Raw genomic sequence first — 21,902 nt, 5'->3', positions numbered from 1 at the left:
GCCGTTACCTTTACCCTATCATTTTGATAAATACAAAGATTCCATTGCCCAGTTGAAGTTCCAGGTGTTGGAACAAATAAAGACTTTTATTGTGTAGGGAAGCATACTGCATCCATGTGTTAGATACATTGCAACCAAGGGGCTTAAACAAGGAATCCGAGATACAGCACCTGCAGATCACCATTTTTATTATTCTTTTCCCTGCAGACTTCATCCTCTCGTTGAGGAATTACTATCGGTGGCCGTGCTGTATCCTTTGACATAGCATTGCTATATATTGTGTTCACATTGGATATTTTGTTTGTGTTATTTGTTTGTTTTTGTAATTACCGCCCAAAATGGGCACCTGACGTCACTGACATATGACCCGTCCTTTCACCTATGTATGCAGCTTGTATACCTGACTATCTACCTGTTGATGAAGGCATACTTGCCAAAACGCGTTCTGGTATATTCCATGTAAAGTGTGAAAACTAAATAAAAGCTGAAAATTGGAAAATCAAGACACGGCTGCTGGGATTTCCTTCACATTGTACTTCATGACAGTGGTAAAATTTATTTGATATATTTTACCTTTATTTATAAAAAAAAATCCAAGATTTGCCAAAAATATGGAAAGGATAGGTCATCGATATCAGATCGGTGGGGGTGATGGGTGTCGGACTTCCACCAATCTGATATTGACCCTGAGGATAGGTCATCAATATTAAAAACCCGAAGAACCCCTTTAAGTTCTTCAGATGTTCTTCCTTCATTTTCCAATGGAGTATATCATTTCTGTAGCTAAATGGGAGTTGTTGTTTTTTTTTTGCATTGTCTGTGCATGATTTAGAGGATGAACAGAGGAGAAATGTGATATGTGCTAAATATGTAGTGATCTGATTAATGTGGAACATTTAAGGTTGGAATGTACTAATTTTCTGTATTTTAGGTCCCTCCTCCTCCTCCTTACCATTCACTGTTATCCAGCCTGATGACGTCACAGGTCACAGAGAAGAGTCTGTGACCCTGAGCTGCACCTACAGCCGATATATGGAGAGTGATGTCCTGGGGGTTAATATTTACTGGAGACTGGGTAACATAAGCGGACCTTACGTCTACCACCCCTACAAGGAGATGATTCATCCTGATTATAGAGGAAGAACAGGAATACAAGGAGAAGCAGATCTGCAGATACGGGGGCTACAGATGTCAGACGACTCCATGTATTACTGCTTTGTGATGATCAGACTGTGTACTGGAAATGAACAATATAAAAAACTAGTTCAGTATGGAGGAGGGACACGACTAATTGTGACAGGTAAAAAATAACACAACTTTCCTATAACACAATCCATATTTCAAAGGAACATAAACAGACTATGGACATCTTTCAAGTGTAAAAGTGTTTAGAGATGCCATAGTAGATGGGATGCTGCTCTAATAGCCGTGCTGGTGCACAAAGTGTTGTTTTGGTGACTTAGGACCAGATTTATAATTTTTTGTTAAAACATCACATGACCTTATCAATGCAACTTGTGCAAATATATTTGTGCAAGTAGTGTTGCTGGCCTGGGAGGTGCCACTGACTCTGCCACATTTATCATCTTTTACTCCAGTTTTCTGGCATAGAAGAACACTGAAATCTACTCCAGCCAGGTGCAAGGAATTCTACAAGCCCTATTCAGATGAATGTGTGAATTCACCAATTGGGTATACCAAAAATATACAACTATTCTGTGTCAGAAATCTGAGGCTGACCTTGTATTCGGTGTCAGACTGGCCCACTGACGGATCCTCTGATCCTCCAGTGGGGCCCACCCCCTCTAGGATGTCAGTGCAGCAGAGCAGTGAGATCATCTACCACAATTAGCTGCCTCTTATGTCCTCCACCTTCTGCCACTGCCCCCAAGCTGCTATCCATCTGAATCCCACTGCTCCCCATCTGCTACCCCCTTCTGTCCACTGCCTCAAGCTGCTATCCCCCTTCTGTCCACTGCCTCAAGCTGCTATCCGCCTGCTGTCCACTTCCTCAAACTACTATCCCTCTTCTGTCCACTGCCTCAAGCACTATCCCCCGTCTGTCCACTGCCTCAAACTACTATCCCTCTTCTGTCCACTGCCTCAAGCTGCTATCCCTCTTCTGTCCACTGCCTCAAGCTGCTATCCCCCTTTCTGTCCACTGTTTCAAGCTGCTATCCCTCTTCTGTCAACTGCCTCAAGCTGCTATCCCCCTTCTGTCCACTGCCACAAACTACTATCCCCCTTCTGTCCACTGCCTCAAACTACTATCCCTATTCTGTCCACTGCCTCAAGCTGCTATCCCCCTTCTGTCCACTGCCACAAACTACTATCCCCCTTCTGTCCACTGCCTCAAACTACTATCCCTATTCTGTCCACTGCCTCAAGCTGCTATCCCCCTTCTGTCCACTGCCTCAAGCTGCTTTCCCCCTTCTGTCCACTGACTCAAGCTGCTATTCCCCTTCTGTCCACTGCCTCAAACTACTATCCCTATTCTGTCCACTGCCTCAAGTTGCTATTCCCCTTCTGTCCACTGCCTCAAACTACTATCCCCCTTCTGTCCACTGCCTCAAACTACTATCCCTCTTCTGTCCACTGCCTCAAACTACTATCCCTATTCTGTCCACTGCCTCAAGCTGCTATCCCCCTTCTGTCCACTGCCTCAAGCTGCTATCCCCCTTCTGTCCACTGCCTCAAGCTGCTATCCCCCTTCTGTCCACTGCCTCAAGCTGCTATTCCCCTTCTGTCCACTGCCTCAAACTGCTATTCCCCTTCTGTCCACTGACTCAAGCTGCTATCCCTCTTATGTCCACTGCCTCAAGCTGCTATCCCCCTTCTGTCCACTGCCTCAAGCTGCTATCCCCCTTCTGTCCACTGCCTCAAGCTGCTATCCCCCTTCTGTCCACTGCCTCAAGCTGCTATTTCCCTTCTGTCCACTGCCTCAAACTGCTATTCCCCTTCTGTCCACTGCCTCAAACTGCTATTCCTCTTCTGTCCACTGCCTCAAGCTGCTATCCCTCTTATGTCCACTGCCTCAAGCTGCTATCCCTTTTCTGTCCACTGCCTCCACTGCCTCTTAATAAATGTGGTGCATCTTCCACCAGTGGGACAAAGATTAAGGAGGTACCGTAAGGAAGTTTTTGGTATTTTTCATGGAGTTTCTGTTTGGTTGATATCAAGGTGTCACACATTTGTTACATTTGGCACAGTCTGGTCATATTTATTAAAAAGGCTCCATCAGCCTGTCACTGAAGTAAGTACACATGACTTTTTTTCAAAAATTCACAATGATACAGTATATATATTGCTAAAAATGAAGCTCTGCCCACAAAATATCTGGCCATTCTTTAGTGAATGCAAACTTCCGGTCATGTTGCAAACCACCGTAAAAATAGTCCAATTTCATCATAATTTCGTGCAAATCCTACTACACTGACAAAACAGGCAAAATCCTTCCACTTTTCTGCTGCACCAAACTTTATACATTACCCATAAGACCAGGGTACAAAAAGCCGGTCTTAATGCAGCACGCCAGACCTGCAGGGTATTGTGAAGTGAGGTCACAGTTATGGGCAATCGAGGGTTACTCATTGTTCATAGGAGAACCCTGGGCAGGCATGTGACAGTGAAGGAGAGGCTGACACAAAGTTCTTCTGGGGCACACTCTGTATGTAGGGACCAGGCCTGATGGTGGATGAGGTTTCCTGGATGTTGCAGGTGTTTTGAGTGCCTGGGGCAAGGTCCCTTTAAGGATCGTGACGCCAGTGCCTGTAACGGTGGCACACCGATTTTTAAAAGCAATAAGTGAGGTACACAGGTGATATGGTGAACCAAACGTTGCTTTACTTATAACAGTCCAACTTTGTACATCAAGATGGTAATGCAGTCCCTTATATCAAGTGCTTCACAAGCAGGCTTATTTCACAAGATGGAAGGTATTAATCATGCAAGATACTCGGAGGGTAATCAACAACACACTCAGAATCAGGTTGTACCTTCTCCTCAGAAATAGTGTACACTGTTCTTTAGAACTCCTGTCTGGTTTCTATCCCAAGGCCCGTATGCCTAAATGCTGGCTTTAATCCTTGGTAAATAATCTTCCTCCCGTATTGACCCTTGCTCTTACTTTATAGTCCCTCTGCCCATTAGCTTACTTGTCTTAGCTGGTTGCACTGTCTCTGCTTGGTTTGAGGGTAACTGCAGGTTTCTCCCAGGAGGTACATCTCCTCTCTTGGAGTAATCTTCTGAGCTAACTGAGGCTCACTTTATCAACAGGCAGGCTATAATCCTTCACTAGCCTCCTGGTGGCAACTAGCAGCCTGGACTATCAAGCTGCATGTCAGGAGGAGGCCCTCAGCATATCTCTGGCTGGTACCTTCTCACTTCTGTGTCCACAGACTCCTGACTACAGACTAACTCCTCCCTGTCTGGGCCTGAACATTTATACTAGGGGCTCCCTAACTCCCTCTAGTGCCTAGGATGCCTAACTACATCCTAATAGGCCTGCTATGCATGTCACAGGGGAAATATACATGAAAAAGCACATAGAAAATACATTAACATACATGGTCAAATATAATATTACTGTCCCTTAGGAGTAGGAGTAACACGTGACCCAATTGACCCTTGTGTAGTGCCCACCCCTACCTAGTGGGACACTACATTAATAAATGTCCCTTTCAGTGTGTGTGCTCGTGTAACGTGTATACCGGCATGTAATGAATAATACAATCTTTAGGCTTTATTCAACAGCTTCCATTAAATCCAGTATGGACAACAAATGCAGTATTAGGCTCAAATCTGATCCGGCCACCAGTTCTGGCAGAGAATGGCGGGAATAGGCAGCATGCAACGGTTTCTGTCGAGCCAATTCTCAGCATTTTTGCCGGATTGTGGTCAGATCTCCACTGGAACCCATTAAAGTTAAAGGGGCCAGCAGGCATTCCAGTTGCAGCAGGTTGTGCTGGATCCGGAGAACTCCAGAAGGCTGTTCTCTGCTTGAACAGCCAACTGGAATTGCTGCCACAGATGTGAAACTAGCTGAGGTGTGTATAATGAGGTTCAGCAACAGCTGAGGTGTGTATTATGATGTATTATGATGTTCTGCAGAAGCTGTAGTGTGCATGATAAGGATCTACAGCATCTGATATGTGTATTAGGAGGTTCTGCAGCAGCTGAGGTGAGTATTATGAGGTTCTGCAGTATCTGTGGTGTCAATGATAAAGATCTGCAGAAGCTGAGGTGTGTATTGGGAGTTTCTGCAGCAGCTTAGGTATGCATTGTGATGTTCGGAAGAAGCTGAGGTGTATACTATGATGTTCTGCAGCACCTGAGGTGTGTATGATGATCTACAGCAGCTGAGGTGTGTATTAGGAGGTTCTGCAGCAACTGAGATGCATATTAAGAGGTTCTCCAGAAGTTGAGGTGTGTATTATGATGTTCTGCAGCAGTATTATGAAATTCTTCAGCAGCTGAGGTGTGCATGATGAAGATCTGCAGCAGCTGAGGTGTGAATTAGGAGCTTTTGCAGCAGTTGAGGTGTGTACTATGATGTTCTTCAGCAGCAGAGGTGTGTATGATGATCTAGAGCAGCTGTGATGTCTATAATGAAGTTCTACAGCAGCTGAGATGTGTATTATGAGGTTCTGCAGCAGCTAAGGTGTGTATTATGATGTTCTGCAGCAGCTGAGGTGTGTATGATAAAGATCTGCAGTAGCTGAGGTGTGTATTAAGAGTTTCTGCAGCAGCTAAGGTGTGTATTATTATGTTCTGCAGCAGCTGAGGTGTGTACTATGATGTTCTGCAGCAGCTGAGGTGTGCATTATGATGTTCTGCAGCAGCTGAGGTGTGTACTATGATGTTCTGCAGCAGCTGAGGTGTGTATGATGATCTACAGCAGCTGAGATGTATATTATGAGGTTCTACAGAAGTTGAGGTGTGTATTATGAGGTTCTGCAGCAGTATTATGAAGTTCTTCAGCAGCTGAGGTGTGTATTAGAAGGTTCTGCAGCAGATGAGGTGTGTATTAGGAGGTTCTGCAGCAGTTTAGGTAGGGATTTTGATGTTCTGCAGCAGCTGAGGTGTGTATTTTGATGTTCTGCAGCAGCTGAGGTGTGTACTAGGATGTTCTGCAGCAGTGTAGGTGTGTACTCTGATGTTCTGTAGCAGCTGAGATGTGCAGTATGATGTTCTGCAGCAGCTGAGATGTGTATGATGAGGTTCTGCAGCAGCTGAGGTGTGTACTATGAGGTTCTGCAGCAGCTGAGGTGTGTACTATGAGGTTCTGCAGCAACTGAGGTGTGTACTATGATGTTCTGCAGCAGCTAAGGTGTGTGCTATGATGTTCTGCAGCAGCTGAGGTGTGTACTATGATGCATTAGAAGAATACATCAGGAGTATCCTCTGGCATAATATCCACCTCTGACCAGAGGCTGTTATATACTTTTATATACTATATATAATTCTATATGCTATAATCAAACACATGGTGTTTTTGCTTAAATGAGCATTGGGCCCTCAGAATGGGTTCCCCTGTTGGGCCCTATGTGCACCAGTCCAGCCCTGTTTCTGTTGTGGATGTTCGGTTTGCCCTGCTATGGATCCACATCCATGAATGGTTCTGCTGAAACCTTATTTTACATGCATGGCATACGATTGTCATTGGATTTGGTGTAAATTTTGGAACCTGTAAGAAGATTCATATCAGATCCCACAGGTGTGAACATAGCCTTGGGGTATTTCCATGTGGGCCTTCTGAATGGGGTTGTTTCTACATCATATGCATAGATTTTCTTTTCATAAAATCGAACCAGAGAATAAAATATCAGAACATTCCATGAATTTGCTGTAAATCTGTTTCTCTATTCTGTGGACACCTGACCACTGTCTCCTGTTATATCTTACAGATCCTGTCCAGTCACATCTACATCCACCAACCGTCATCTTTGCCTCGTACATTGGTCTGAAATTCTTCATCTCGCTTGCATTTATCATTTTTACTTTTATCTATTATAAAAAATCTATGATATAAAACCAGATCAGGCTGCACATAAAATATCCTTATATCTATTGCTCGGATATTCTAGCTGATGGCTTCTGCTGGTTACTGTAGTACACATCAGTATCTGTAAGATTCTCTGCACTCCCATAGCTGCAAACCCCAAATGTACCCCAAAGTCACCAATTTGTGGGAATTATGTTGTCACCCGATTTTCATACTGTATATGAGGCAATGAAAGGAGACATTACTCTCTATGAATACAGAATGGTAAATGGTGGCTTCATCCTGATGTAATTGATCAGAGATGGTAAATTAACAAGCGTTCTCTCATCCACCTTCGCATATCAGGATGTCTTATCATGGCAGAGATGTAACCCAGCATCCAGAGGATCCTCAGATGGACCTAGATCCTGACATGTTGCTCAGCCACAGGACAGCCTACAAGGTCCAGAAGACAATCCATCCAAACTTTCTGATAATGACTATTTTGATTTCTTTCATAGACAATCATTTCTCCATTTTATGATGATCCATGTATATGATGATAATCTCAGACTTTATAGTGCTCTAGTTCAGTACAGATGTGTCCTCCCTTACCGTCCATATTTTCTCAACATTTGTCTTTTCTCACCTTCCCTCTTTTCTCCATATGTGCCGTTCCTACCTTCCATTTTTCTCCATACATGTTCTTCCTTACCTTCCCTCTCTCTCCATACATGTACTTCCTTACCTTCCCTCTTTCTCCATACATGTCATTCCTTACCTTCCTCTGTCTCCATATTTGTCCTTCCTTAAGTTCCCTCTTTCTCCATACATGTCCTTCCTAACCTTCCCTCTTTCTCCATACATTTCCTTCTTTACCTTTCCTCTTTCTCCATACATGTCCTTCCTAACCTTTCCTCTCTCTCCATACATGTCCTTCCTTACCTTCCCTCTTTCTCCATACATGTCCTTCCTAACCTTTCCTCTCTCTCCATGCATGTCCTTCCTTACCTTCCCTCTTTCTCCATACATGTCCTTCCTAACCTTTCCTCTTTCTCCATACATGTCCTTCCTAACCTTTCCTCTTTCTCCATACATGTCCTTCTTTACCTTCCCTCTTTCTCCATACATGTCCTTCCTTACCTTCCCTCTTTCTCCATACATGTCCTTCCTAACCTTTCCTCTTTCTCCATACATGTCCTTCCTAACCTTTCCTCTTTCTCCATACATGTTCTTCCTTACCTTCCCTCTCTCTCCATACATGTACTTCCTAACCTTTCCTCTTTCTCCATACATGTTCTTCCTTACCTCACCTCTTTCTCCATACATGTCCTTCCTTACCTTTCCTCTTTCTCCATACATGTCCTTCTTTACCTTTCCTCTTTCTCCATACATGTCCTTCCTAACCTTTCCTCTCTCTCCATACATGTTCTTCCTTACCTTCCCTCTTTCTCCATACATGTCGTTCCTAATCTTTCCTCTCTCTCCATACATGTCCTTCCTTACCTTCCCTCTTTCTCCATACATGTCCTTCCTAACCTTTCCTCTTTCTCCATACATGTCCTTCCTAACCTTTCCTCTTTCTCCATACATGTCCTTCCTAACCTTTCCTCTTTCTCCATACATGTCCTTCCTAACCTTTCCTCTTTCTCCATACATGTCCTTCCTAACCTTTCTTCTTTCTCCATACATGTTCTTCCTTACCTTCCCTCTCTCTCCATACATGTACTTCCTTACCTTCCCTCTTTCTCCATACATGTCCTTCCTTACCTTTCCTCTTTCTCCATACATGTCCTTCCTTACCTTTCCTCTTTCTCCATACATGTCCTTCCTAACCTTTCCTCTTTCTCCATACATGTCCTTCCTAACCTTTCCTCTTTCTCCATACATGTCCTTCTTTACCTTCCCTCTTTCTCCATACATGTCCTTCCTTACCTTCCCTCTTTCTCCATACATGTCCTTCCTAACCTTTCCTCTTTCTCCATACATGTCCTTCCTAACCTTTCCTCTTTCTCCATACATGTCCTTCCTAACCTTTCCTCTTTCTCCATACATGTTCTTCCTTACCTTCCCTCTCTCTCCATACATGTACTTCCTTACCTTTCCTCTTTCTCCATACATGTCCTTCTTTACCTTTCCTCTTTCTCCATACATGTCCTTCCTAACCTTTCCTCTCTCTCCATACATGTCCTTCCTTACCTTCCCTCTTTCTCCATACATGTCCTTCCTAACCTTTCCTCTCTCTCCATACATGTCCTTCCTTACCTTCCCTCTTTCTCCATACATGTCCTTCCTAACCTTTCCTCTTTCTCCATACATGTCCTTCCTAACCTTTCCTCTTTCTCCATACATGTCCTTCTTTACCTTCCCTCTTTCTCCATACATGTCCTTCCTTACCTTCCCTCTTTCTCCATACATGTCCTTCCTAACCTTTCCTCTTTCTCCATACATGTCCTTCCTAACCTTTCCTCTTTCTCCATACATGTCCTTCCTAACCTTTCTTCTTTCTCCATACATGTTCTTCCTTACCTTCCCTCTCTCTCCATACATGTACTTCCTTACCTTCCCTCTTTCTCCATACATGTCCTTCCTTACCTTTCCTCTTTCTCCATACATGTCCTTCCTTACCTTTCCTCTTTCTCCATACATGTCCTTCCTTACCTTTCCTCTTTCTCCATACATGTACTTCCTTACCTTTCCTCTTTCTCCATACATGTCCTTCCTTACCTTTCCTCTTTCTCCATACATGTCCTTCCTAACCTTCCCTCTCTCTCCATACATGTACTTCCTTACCTTACCTCTTTCTCCATACATGTCATTCCTTACCTTCCTCTGTCTCCATATTTGTCCTTCCTTAACTTCCCTCTTTCTCCATACATGTCCTTCTTTACCTTCCCTCTTTCTCCATAGAGAAATAATGGATAGATTCAGACTCCAGCACTCACTTTTTTTTTGAAGTGTCAAGTTCTCCATCTTTATTTGGTAATTGTGCACAGACAATACAGGACTCAAATTCTCTCTGGTGATTCTTATTCGTAACAGTGGAGTGCGTCTGGTGCTCTCAGGTATAAATAGGAATTCATGTGTGTTTAATTAGCGCTGTAGTTACTCCCACCCGTGACCGTGCACAGGGTGGAGAGAGAAAATAGCATGGGGCAGTTGAAATTCCTCCCCTTTGCACAACACGTGTCCCTAATCAGGGGCGGACATACCGCCTGTGCAGCCGGTTCAGCTGCACAGGGGCCCAGCGTGGGAGGGGGCCCTCCACAGGACGCACAGACAGCTAATTATTTTAATGGTGAAGCAGAGAGCCGCCCGCTCCCAGCTTCACCATTCATAACTCCATCCAGCATGTAGAAGGGCCCCCCCTGGCAAACTGCGGCTCACTGTCTTGAGTCTGAGGACGTGCTGTGCCGTCCACAGCTCTGAGCACTGCAGCAGGGCCTGGGCAGCCCATCCTGACTGTGATCGTCCTGCCTCCTGTGGCAGGCCTGTGCTGAGCCACTTCACTGTGTCGGTAGCTCTGCCCCCGTCTAGTGATGGCGGTAGCTCCGCCCCCGTCTAGCGATGGCGGTAGCTCCGCCCCGTCTAGTGATGGTGGTAGCTACGGCCCCTTCTAGTGATGGCGGTAGCTCCGCCCCATCTAGTGATGGCGGTAGCTCCGCCCCATCTAGTGATGGCGGTAGCTCCGCCCCTTCTAGTGATGGATGTAGCTCCGCCCCTTCTAGTGATGACTGTAGCTCCGCCCCTGTCTAGTAATGGCAGTAGCTCCGCCCCCATCTAGTGATGATGGTAGCTTCGCCCCATCTAGTGATGGCGGTAGCTCCGCCCTAGTCTAGTGATAATGGTAGCCCCCATCGGTAGCTTCACCCACATCTGGTCCTCTCCTAGCTTTTCAGCACCTCAGAGTTGGTGCTTAATGTGTGAGGCCTGCAGCAAACCAGCAACTCAGGTGAAAGTGAGTGAGGACTGGAGGTGGCCCCTGTGCCCACTGTCCCTGCCAAGACACTGGTATGTTATTTTTTTTTTACTCCACCCATCACCCCTGTCCCCCTCTGGCCCTCTTGTGACTGGCCCTGGCCCACACTCCTGTATTTTGCGGTCCATGGATCGGCATATTTTTTCAGACCCATTGACTTAGATAGGTCTGCAGTCCGCATTTTGTAGAGAAGTATAGGACGTGTCACATTTTCTGTTTTGTGCAGAACGGACACACGGATATGGAAAGCACATAGAAGTCATTTGTTTTCTGCATCCGTATGTCTGTTCCCCAAAGGACAGAAAATGTGACATGTCCTATACTGGTCCCCAACATGCAGGCTAGTTAATGGGTCTGCAAAAAAAAGGTAGATGGCACATGGGTGTCATCCGTAATTTGCAGATCACAAAATGCTTATGGTTCGTGTTGTGTAAATTGGTTAAAAGTGTTGCTCAGACACTCAGGGGGTCATTTATTAAGACCAGCGTTTTAGACCCCGATCTTAATAACCCCTATATCTGGCGGTGCTTCCGCTGAAGTTATGGAGAGGCGCCGGCCTCTCCATAGCCCTTGGTGGATCCTCCGCCAGTTCTACATGTTTTAGATGTCCCAGTTCTAGATGTAGATAATTTTCTACCCCTAAACCAGGCGTAGAAAATGGTGAATGAGACGGCCTGTCGGCCCCTCCCCTTCCATGTCTACTTATTTAGACATGGCGTGAGCGGGGCAAAGTCGCAGATTGCGGCGACTGCACCTGAAATATAGGCGTATTTCGGGATAATAAATGACCCCCTCAGGTTCTTCTGATCAGACACGGAGAAATGGCAAAAACATTACCGACACCCAACAATTATCAAATCCGAAGGGTCCACGTACGATACTTGCTGAGCGTGGCATGGTTGCTTTGTCTGGTGTCGGCAGATGGCATGCACCGGTGTCCGTCCACGTGTGATGTCAGATTAAATCCTCTTTCAATAGCGAATTTTCCTACTGGATGCGATGTGTGCAGCAAATGCATATCATCCAGACTGAATCCAGACCCATTCATTTCAATGGGTCTGTGTGAGGGGGCACATATCAGGGCATAGTACTGTGAGGGGCACATATCTGGCATAACTACTGTGACAGGGCACAATGTGGGTATTACTACTGTGTGCTGGCACAAAGGGGCAATAATTACTGTGTGAGGGCATTAAGGGGGCATTAATATGGACCATAGGATCTGAACGGTCTCCACCATCTGTGATGCCCTTGATTACCCCTTCCTCCCCCTAAAGGATCGGGAGGAGCTGACAATCTGGTGTTGCGGGGGGGGGGGGGGGGGCAGGCCCTCTGCTTTCTGTTTCCACCCCTAGGGGGCACATATCTACAGTCGTGGCCAAAAGTTTTGAGAATTACATAAATATTGGAAATGGGAAAAGTTGCTGCTTAAGTTTTTATAATAGCAATTTGCATATACTCCAGAATGTTATGAAGAGTGATCAGATGAATTGCATAGTCCTTCTTTGCCATGAAAATTAACTTAATCCCAAAATACCCTTTCCACTGCATTTCATTGCTGTCATTAAAGGACCTGCTGAGATCATTTCAGTAATCGTCTTGTTAACTCAGGTGAGAATGTTGACAAGCACAAGGCTGGAGATCATTATGTCAGGCTGATTGGGTTAAAATGGCAGACTTGACATGTTAAAAGGAGGGTGATGCTTGAAATCATTGTTCTTCCATTGTTAACCATGGTGACCTGCAAAGAAACGCGTGCAGCCATCATTGCGTTGCATAAAAATGGCTTCACAGGCAAGGATATTGTGGCTACTAAGATTGCACCTCAATCAACAATTTATAGGATCATCAAGAACTTCAAGGAAAGAGGTTCAATTCTTGTTAAGAAGGCTTCAGGGCGTCCAAGAAAGTCCAGCAAGCGCCAGGATCGTCTCCTAAAGTGGATTCAGCTGCGGGATCGGAGTGCCACCAGTGCAGAGCTTGCTCAGGAATGGCAGCAGGCAGGTGTGAGCGCATCTGCACGCACAGTGAGGCGAAGACTTTTGGAAGATGGCCTGGTGTCAAGAAGGGCAGCAAAGAAGCCACTTCTCTCCAAAAAAAACATCAGGGACAGATTGATCTTCTGCAGAAAGTATGGTGAATGGACTGCTGAGGACTGGGGCAAAGTCATATTCTCCGATGAAGCCTCTTTCCGATTGTTTGGGGCATCTGGAAAAAGGCTTGTCCGGAGAAGAAAAGGTGAGCGCTACCATCAGTCCTGTGTCATGCCAACAGTAAAGCATCCTGAGACCATTCATGTGTGGGGTTGCTTCTCATCCAAGGGAGTGGGCTCACTCACAATTTTGCCCAAAAAACACAGCCATGAATAAAGAATGGTACCAAAACACCCTCCAACAGCAACTTCTTCCAACAATCCAACAACAGTTTGGTGAAGAACAATGCATTTTCCAGCACGATGGAGCACCGTGCCATAAGGCAAAAGTGATAACTAAGTGGCTCGGGGACCAAAACGTTGACATTTTGGGTCCATGGCCTGGAAACTCCCCACATCTTAATCCCATTGAGAAATTGTGGTCAATCCTCAAGAGGTGGGTGGACAAACAAAAACCCACTAATTCTGACAAACTCCAAGAAGTGATTATGAAAGAATGGGTTGCTATCAGTCAGGAATTGGCCCAGAAGTTGATTGAGAGCATGCCCAGTCGAATTGCAGAGGTCCTGAAAAAGAAGGGCCAACACTGCAAATACTGACTCTTTGCATAAATGTCATGTAATTGTCGATAAAAGCCTTTGAAACGTATGAAGTGCGTGTAATTATATTTCACTACATCACAGAAACAACTGAAACAAAGATCTAAAAGCAGTTTAGCAGCAAACTTTGTGAAAACTAATATTTTTGTCATTCTCAAAACTTTTGGCCACGACTGTAGATATAAGTACTGTGAAGGGGCACATATCTGGCATAGCTACTGTGAGGGGCACATATCTGGTATAACTACTGTGAGGGGCACATATCTGGTATAACTACTGTGAGGGGCACATATCTGGTACAACTACTGTGAGGGGCACATATCTGGTACAACTACTGTGAGGGGCACATATCTGGCATAGCTACTGTGAAGGGGCACATATCTTGTCATAACTACTGTGGGGCACATATCTGGTATAACTACTGTGAGGGGCACATATCTGGTATAACTACTGTGAGGGGCACATATCTGGCATAGCTACTGTGGGGCACATATCTGGTATAACTACTGTGAGGGGCACATATCTGGCATAGCTACTGTGAAGGGGCACATATCTGGTATAACTACTGTGAGGGGCACATATCTGGTATAACTACTGTGAGGGGCACATATCTGGTATAACTACTGTGAGGGGCACATATCTGGCATAGCTACTGTGGGGAACATATCTGCATTAGCTACTGTGAGGGGCACATATCTGGGCATAACTACTGTGAGGGGCACATATCTGGGCATAACTACTGCGAGGGGCACATATCTGGGCATAACTACTGTGAGGGGCACATATCTTGATATAACGACTGTGAAAGGGGGCACATATCTGGGCATAAGTGCTGTGAAGGGGGCATAGTGTGGGCGTTACTACTATGTGCTGGCCTTGGGAGGAGTTAGAGGCATGACCTAGTATGAAAAAAATATATAAACATATTGACCCATATTATATATTTATATCTGTATGGGTTTTTTTTTTTTTCTGGGGGGGGGGGGCCCAGGTACATACTTTGCACAGGGGTCCTCTGCTGTCTGTGTCCGCCCCTGTCCCTAATAGCTATCACCTGGAGTATCAGAATCATTCCAATCGAAAATCTGACATACAGAGATTTACATAAAGTTACTTTAAAAACAAGCTTGTTTCTATACGTACAGATTATCTCTTCTAGCATATTGAAATTGCATAACATAGAAATAAAAGAATATGAAAAGAAGAGAAACAGATGCGGAAAGAAAAGGAAAGAAAACTCTGCTGGCAAATCCGCTGCGTTAGATAGGGATCCATTCACATTGTATATGCGTTACTTCTTAGTTTGCTTTTCAAAAATTATTACTGAAAAACTTGATAGGTAATATATATGTGTAGGTATATACAAAAGCATTTTGCATACATATTATAGGCAAACAGGAAAAAAGCATAAATATACAGATTTATAAGTTACAAAACAATATTAGTAAAAATGCATAATTTCCCTTCTTAGGTTTAAACCTTTTGGATATCTTGTCTCTAGTTTAAATATCGTTAAATATTGTATTCCCTGCAATCTCTTTTCTGTAAGTTTCTGTTTGGATGATTTTATTTGGGATGCCCGTAAGTCTTAGGTCCAAAAAATTCATCATACTTGAGTCCTCACTGTATGTGAATTTGAGATTGTAGTTGTTATTTTGTATATACTGTATGAACTTGTGTATGGCAGGTACATCGCCACTCCAGATTATGAGCAAATCATCGATGTACCTGCCATACCAGTTCAAACAGTGGGCAAAAGGATTGTTGACATTATATATGTATTTTTGCTCCCAGTAAATCATAGTTAAGTTAGCGAGAGCTGGAGAATATTTGGCCCCCATTGAAACACCTTGTGATTTAAGGTAGAACACATTATCAAATAAAAAATAATTATGGCACATGAGGAAGCGGGTTACATCAAGGACATAATCTATGAAGTCATCTCCATAACCACTGCACTTGTGGAGATGATACTCCAATGCTTCAAGTGCAATGGAATGTGGGATAGAGGGATACATGCCCTTCCTTACCTTCCCTCTTTCTCCATACATGTCCTTCTTTACCTTCCCTCTTTCTCCATACATGTCCTTCTTTACCTTCCCTCTTTCTCCATACATGTCCTTCCTTACCTTCCCTCTTTCTCCATACATGTCCTTCCTTACCTTCCCTCTTTCTCCATACATGTCCTTCCTTACCTTCCCTCTTTCTCCATACATGTCCTTCCTTACCTTCCCTCTTTCTCCATACATGTCTTTCTTTACCTTCCCTCTTTCTCCATACATGTCCTTCCTTACCTTCCCTCTTTCTCCATACATGTCCTTCTTTACCTTCCCTCTTTCTCCATACATGTCCTTCCTTACCTTCCCTCTCTCTCCATACATGTCCTTCTTTACCTTCCCTCTTTCTCCATACATGTCCTTCCTTACCTTCCCTCTTTCTCCATACATGTCCTTCCTTACCTTCCCTCTTTCTCCATACATGTCCTTCCTTACCTTCCCTCTTTCTCCATACATGTCTTTCTTTACCTTCCCTCTTTCTCCATACATGTCCTTCCTTACCTTCCCTCTTTCTCCATACATGTCCTTCTTTACCTTCCCTCTTTCTCCATACATGTCCTTCCTTACCTTCCCTCTTTCTCCATACATGTCCTTCCTTACCTTCCCTCTTTCTCCATACATGTCTTTCTTTACCTTCCTTCTTTTTACGTATGTGCCCATCCTTACATTACCTTTTTAAATTTTTATTGACAAGTGACTGTAGAAAGCCCCTCTTGTTTTTTTTTCCAATTGTCCCACAGGACACTGTCTTCCTCTCATTCAAGTGTCTGGACAGTGGAATACTTGTATAGTAGTTGTCCACATACAGATGATAGCTTTCGTAGTCTTCATAGTGGATTAATTAGATCCAAGACAATTTTACCATTCGTGTCCATATGGGATGGACAATCAGGGGGATCCAACTGGCTGCCCTTTCCTTCATACACCCTTAATGTATAGGTGTTGCCTGTACCACTTTCGCACAACTTATACATCTTGACACCATATGTAGCACGTTTACTTGGGTTGTACTGTTTGAACAACAGTCGGCCAGTAGAGTGGATCAGGGATTCATCAACTGCAACATTTTTCTTGGGGGTATAAATTGCTCAAAATTTCCCATTCAGGTATGCCATGTGACTTGTATAGTAGATGGCCTGGGCACAGCATTGCTGGTACACGCCAAACATTCCTCATCACTGTCAACCAGTGATGGCCAGTTCGCCGTGTTCGCCCGCAAACACATGCGGACTGCCATCTTAACTCACAAGTCCGGCGATGCACAGGTAAACTCTTACCTGTGCCTTTGCCGCAAGCCGGTCTAAAACAAATTCGGTCACCGGGAGCAGGCAGTTCCGAGAACAGCCGCCGGGGTCCTTCATCGGGCTGTTCTCGGAACTGCCTGCTCCCGGTGACCGCATTTGTTTCAGACCGGCTCGCGGCACAGGCACAGGTAAGGGCTTACCTGTGCATCGCCGGACTTGTGAGTTAAGATGGCAGCCCGCATGTGTTCGCGGGCGAACACGGCGAACTGGCCATCACTGCTGCAACTACACTCTGCTGCCTTCTCTGGATTGTGGCATGTGGGTGTCACAATCAGAGCCACCAGAGCTTTCCATTAATTTGTTACTGCCTTCAATGGGTTTATACTCAGAACTGGACTCTTCCGCACAACGTTCCTCACTGGAGGAACAAAGAAAGGCATAGGCGTCTTTAGCGCTGAAATGTCTGCGCTCCATTTTATTTTATATAAACAACCAAAAATGTATTCAAATAAAGATTTGTTCAAATATACGTCAAAAATAGGTGTGTGTGTTTATGTGCATTTTTAATGAAGTCAAACACCTTTATCTGTATACATGACAAACACCAAAAGACCGCTATTCTAATTATTAGTAAAAGTGATAAAAGCTTTGTTTTTTTGTTTTTTTCTAAAGCAGAAGTATATGCAGACAAATTATGCCCTGAAAAGAGCTCTGTGTATACTTTTTTTTTTTATGAAAAAAAAGAAAAGACGTATGTGTATACACACAAAAAACCTATGGACGGTTATATAATTCAATGCTTTCACTTCCAGCACCGTACACCGCCTGGGAGTCATGGTCCGCTGTATCACGGTGGGGATGGTGTGTTCAGGGTGATGCGCCGTTTTAGTTTTCTACCAGACATTCTGTTGTGCATTTAGGTCAAAAAGCTCAACGTTGGTCTCATCTGACCAGAACACCTTCTTCCACATGTTTTCTGTATCCCCTACATGACTTCTTATGGATTGCTTTCAAAAATGGTTTTCTTTTTGCCATCCCTCTATTAAAGGGGTTGTGTGGATTCAATGCTGAACCCGGACATATCCCTATCTTCAATCCTTTCGACTCCCTGACAGGAGCATCGGAGCATTTCATGCTCCAATGCTCTCCCTTGTAGCACAGGGCTTTTTTCTTTACTTTGGCTCACTGCTAGGCAGAGGCTCTGATGGGCTAGCTTCAGCGCTGCCTTAGCCGTTTTACAGTAATCAGTAATAGTGTTATTTCAATTCCTATAGAGAAGCTTATGGGAAAAATATATCCTACCTACGGTATGCTGCGGTTTGAAACAAAATGCAAAAAAAATTGAACTTTATACATAAAAAACACATGAAAAAAATGACTTTATCTGTAGTACATTTCATAATGCACTGTAGACTTTGAAATAACCTTTCACTGGATGAAAAAATGCTAAAAATTGTTGTTAAAAAAGCTTACAAAATAGCAAAAACTTCATTTATGATCTCACCATTGCATGGTGTGATAGGACTGTAAAATGTTTCTTCAGCAAATTACATCCTTTTTCATCTATACTGTCTGTTATCTTCTGTTAATATTTGTCTGATAGGATAGCTCAGTTTTAGGGCCCATTCAGACGTCCGTAGTGCATTGCGGATCCGCACCCCCATAGAACTGCCTATTCTTGTCGCAATTGCGGACAAGAATAGGATATGTTCCATTTTTTTCCGGAGCCGCAGACCGGAAGACCCGGGGCGCACTCCGGAAATGCGGATGCTTTCCGCATCCATTCCGTCCCCATAGAGAATGAATGGGTCCGCACCAGTTCCGCAATTGGCATCAGAATAACTCCCTGGATCAACGACCCCTCTCTAGTAGCTATAGCCTGTAATATTATTACACTCCAGAAATACATCCAGGCCCCTCTTGAATTCCTTTATTGTACTCCCCATCACCACCTCCTCAGGCAGAGAGCTCCATAGTCTCACTGCTCTTACCATAAAGAATCCTCTTCTATGTTTGTGTACAAACCTTCTTTCCTCCAGACGCAGAGGATGTCCCCTCGTCACAGTCACAGTCCTGGGGATAAATAGATGATGGGATAGATCTCTGAACTGACCCCTGATATATTTATACATAGTAATTAGATCTCCCCTCAGTCGTCTTTTTGTTTCTAAAGTGAATAACCCTAGTCTTCCTATTCCAGTTATTACTTTAGTTGCCCTCCTCTGGACCCTCTCCAGCTCTGCTATGTCTGCCTTGTTCACAGGAGCCCAGAACTGTACACAGTACTCCATGTGTGGTCTGACTAGTGATTTGTAAACTGGTAGGACTATGTTCTCATCACCGGCATCTATGCCCCTTTTGATGCAATATAGAACAGAGAAAAAAACAGGCGGAAGTTAATTCAGACCCGTAGGGATCACGACGTATCCCAAAGGAATGAAAAAATCTGGGCGCCGACAGGGGTGGTTAGGATAGTGCAAAAAGGAAAAGAGAAGGGAGGGGGAGGCAGCTCCAAGAAGTGTTTGTGATTACAGACACTTAAAAGAATAGTATATAAGTGTGCAGGTTGATATATCTACAGTGTTGAACAGGGTCACTCACTTGCAATATAGACCCCAAGGACAAAGTGAGGGAAAGAGAGCGCCAAACCCCGTTTCAAAGTACAGTTAGGAATGAAATAGAAAGCACCACTCGCAGTGATGACGACTATATAGCACAAAATGTATCGTAAAACAATAGTAAGTACTCCGGATAGAAGACCCTGAATACACACAGCTGTAGAGAAAGGCCCGACTAAAACCATTTAAAAATAATAATAATAGTATAAATGGTATAGTTAGTAATGATAAAAATGTGAAGTGCCCCTCAGGGCAATTTCACACAAGTAACACTCACTTCACTGGGGGGTAGTCATCAGGATAAGCATAAAACACCTGTGACTTGAACCCCCCGGCCAGGATCGCATGTAGAGTAGTAGTGATGGAAGGCAGCAAGAATCCAGTGCTTCTGATCAATTACCTTTAATACACATATGTGGCTCGACACATTTCGGGGACAACAATTCCCCTTCTTCAGGAGCATTACATAACCAAATGACAATGAAATAAAGGAATTTATACCTTAACCCTGAAAAGGGCGCGTTTTTCAAAAGACCGGAAGTGGTATGACCACATTTCCGGTATTTGGAACGCATATGCATTCCACATTGTAGTTACAGATAAAGCATCTTAAATAGTGGTAATATAGCAACAAATAATATAATATATAATAGAGTAGAGTAAGCCGAACGAGCTAGAGACATATATTCAGGGTTGCCCTTTGTTTAAAAGAAATATGTCTAACAACTTCAAAATATCGGACCGCCGGAAATGCCCCTGACTTGGGGGCGAGAGCCAGGGAATCCGGTAAGTGGCAACAGTATCCACACAACCCATTATCTTATTGGCCTTGGCAGCAGTTCACCAAAATTCCTAGGTCCTTTTTCATGCCAGTGTTACCGAGTGTTTTACCATTTAGTATGTACGGGTGACTTGCATTATTTCTTCCCATGTGCATAACCTTACATTTGTCAGTGTTAAACTTCATCTGCCACTTATCTGCCCAAGCCTCCAATCTATCCAGATCCCTCTGTAGTAGTATACTGTCCTCTTCAGTGCAAATTACTTTACACAGTTTAGTGTCATCTGCAAAAATTGATATTTTACTGTGCAAGCCTTCTACAAGATCATTAATAAATATATTGAAGAGAATAGGGCCCAATACTGACCCCTGAGGTACTCCACTAGTGATAGTGTCCCAATCTGAGTGTGTACCATTAATAACCCCCCTCTGTTTTCTATCACTCAGCCAGTTACTTACCCACATACAGACATTTTCTCCCAGGCCGAGCATTCTCATTTTATATACTAACCTTTTATGTGGTACAGTGTCAAATGCTTTGGAGAAGTCCAGATATACGACATCTATTGATTCAAGTCCAGAACTTACCTCCTCATAGAAACTGATTAAATTATATGCTGATATGGCGTTATTTGCTTATTTTCATTGAGGTACTCCAAGATAGCATCTCTTAGAAAATCTTCAAACAGTTTATCTACTACAGATGTTAAACTTACTGGCCTATTGTTTGCAAGGTCTGTTTCTGGATCCTTTTTATATATAATATTGGCACCACATTTGCTATGCGCCAATCCTGTGGTACACTCCCTGTCATTATAGAGTGCATAAATATCATAAATAAGGGTCTGGCTATGACATTACTTAATTATCTTAGGATACGGGGGTGTATGCCATCTGGTCCCAGCGATTTGTCTATTTTAATCTTTTTAAGACGCCGCTATACTTCTTCCTGGGTGGGTCAGACAGGGCACTTTTAATGGGGAATTTACTTTTACATTCTGCATTTCATATGACAATATATTTTATTCAGTGAATACAGTGGAGAAAGAAAATATTTAATATTGGTAGTAGTAATGGCACTCATAGCCATGGTAGCGGTGGTGTGGGCAGTGGTAGCTGGAGTGACAGTGGCACATGGGGCAATGCAGAGAAGGGTACCAGGAGAGAGCCTAAGGAGCCAGTTATGACAAATAACGGTCTGATAAAGTGGCAGGAGGGTTGAGTGAGGACTATCATGACGATTGTGTATTGGACAGGACCTAGATACCAGATTGGGGTTCTGAGAAGGAAGTGACATCAGAGGAGAAGGCATTAATGAACACAGCCAACGTATGGACAAAACCACAAAAAAGTCTACTATTGGAGCAGACTCAAGTCAAACCCACTGCCATGTGCAATATCTGCAGGATGAAAATAAGCCATGGGCATTAAAACTGAATCCAACAAGGCAATGAATAAGTGGTAGGTTTGAAAGCAAGCCATAGGTAAAA

The 21,902-nt window shown here is 43.9% G+C and overlaps 1 protein-coding gene across 2 annotated transcripts in view; it reads left to right on the top strand.

Annotated features, from left to right (window-relative positions):
* LOC120986557 overlaps positions 1 to 7,707 on the top strand; it is a 43,210-nt gene extending 35,503 nt beyond the window's left edge. The window contains exons 4-5 of one of the 2 annotated variants that reach the window (XM_040415196.1): positions 932 to 1,300; positions 6,906 to 7,707. In XM_040415196.1, coding sequence (XP_040271130.1) covers positions 932 to 1,300; positions 6,906 to 7,030 — 494 coding nt within the window. In that variant the 3' untranslated portion in view covers positions 7,031 to 7,707. Of the gene's footprint in view, positions 1 to 207; positions 290 to 931; positions 1,301 to 6,905 lie in introns of those variants that run through there. The other variant, XM_040415197.1, reaches the window with a different exon arrangement.
* Positions 7,708 to 21,902: the final 14,195 nt, after the last annotated feature.

This window comes from Bufo bufo, chromosome 1 (genome assembly GCF_905171765.1).
Source record: "Bufo bufo chromosome 1, aBufBuf1.1, whole genome shotgun sequence".
Taxonomy (NCBI): Eukaryota; Metazoa; Chordata; class Amphibia; order Anura; family Bufonidae; genus Bufo; species Bufo bufo.
This window is presented reverse-complemented; position numbering and strand designations above follow the sequence as displayed.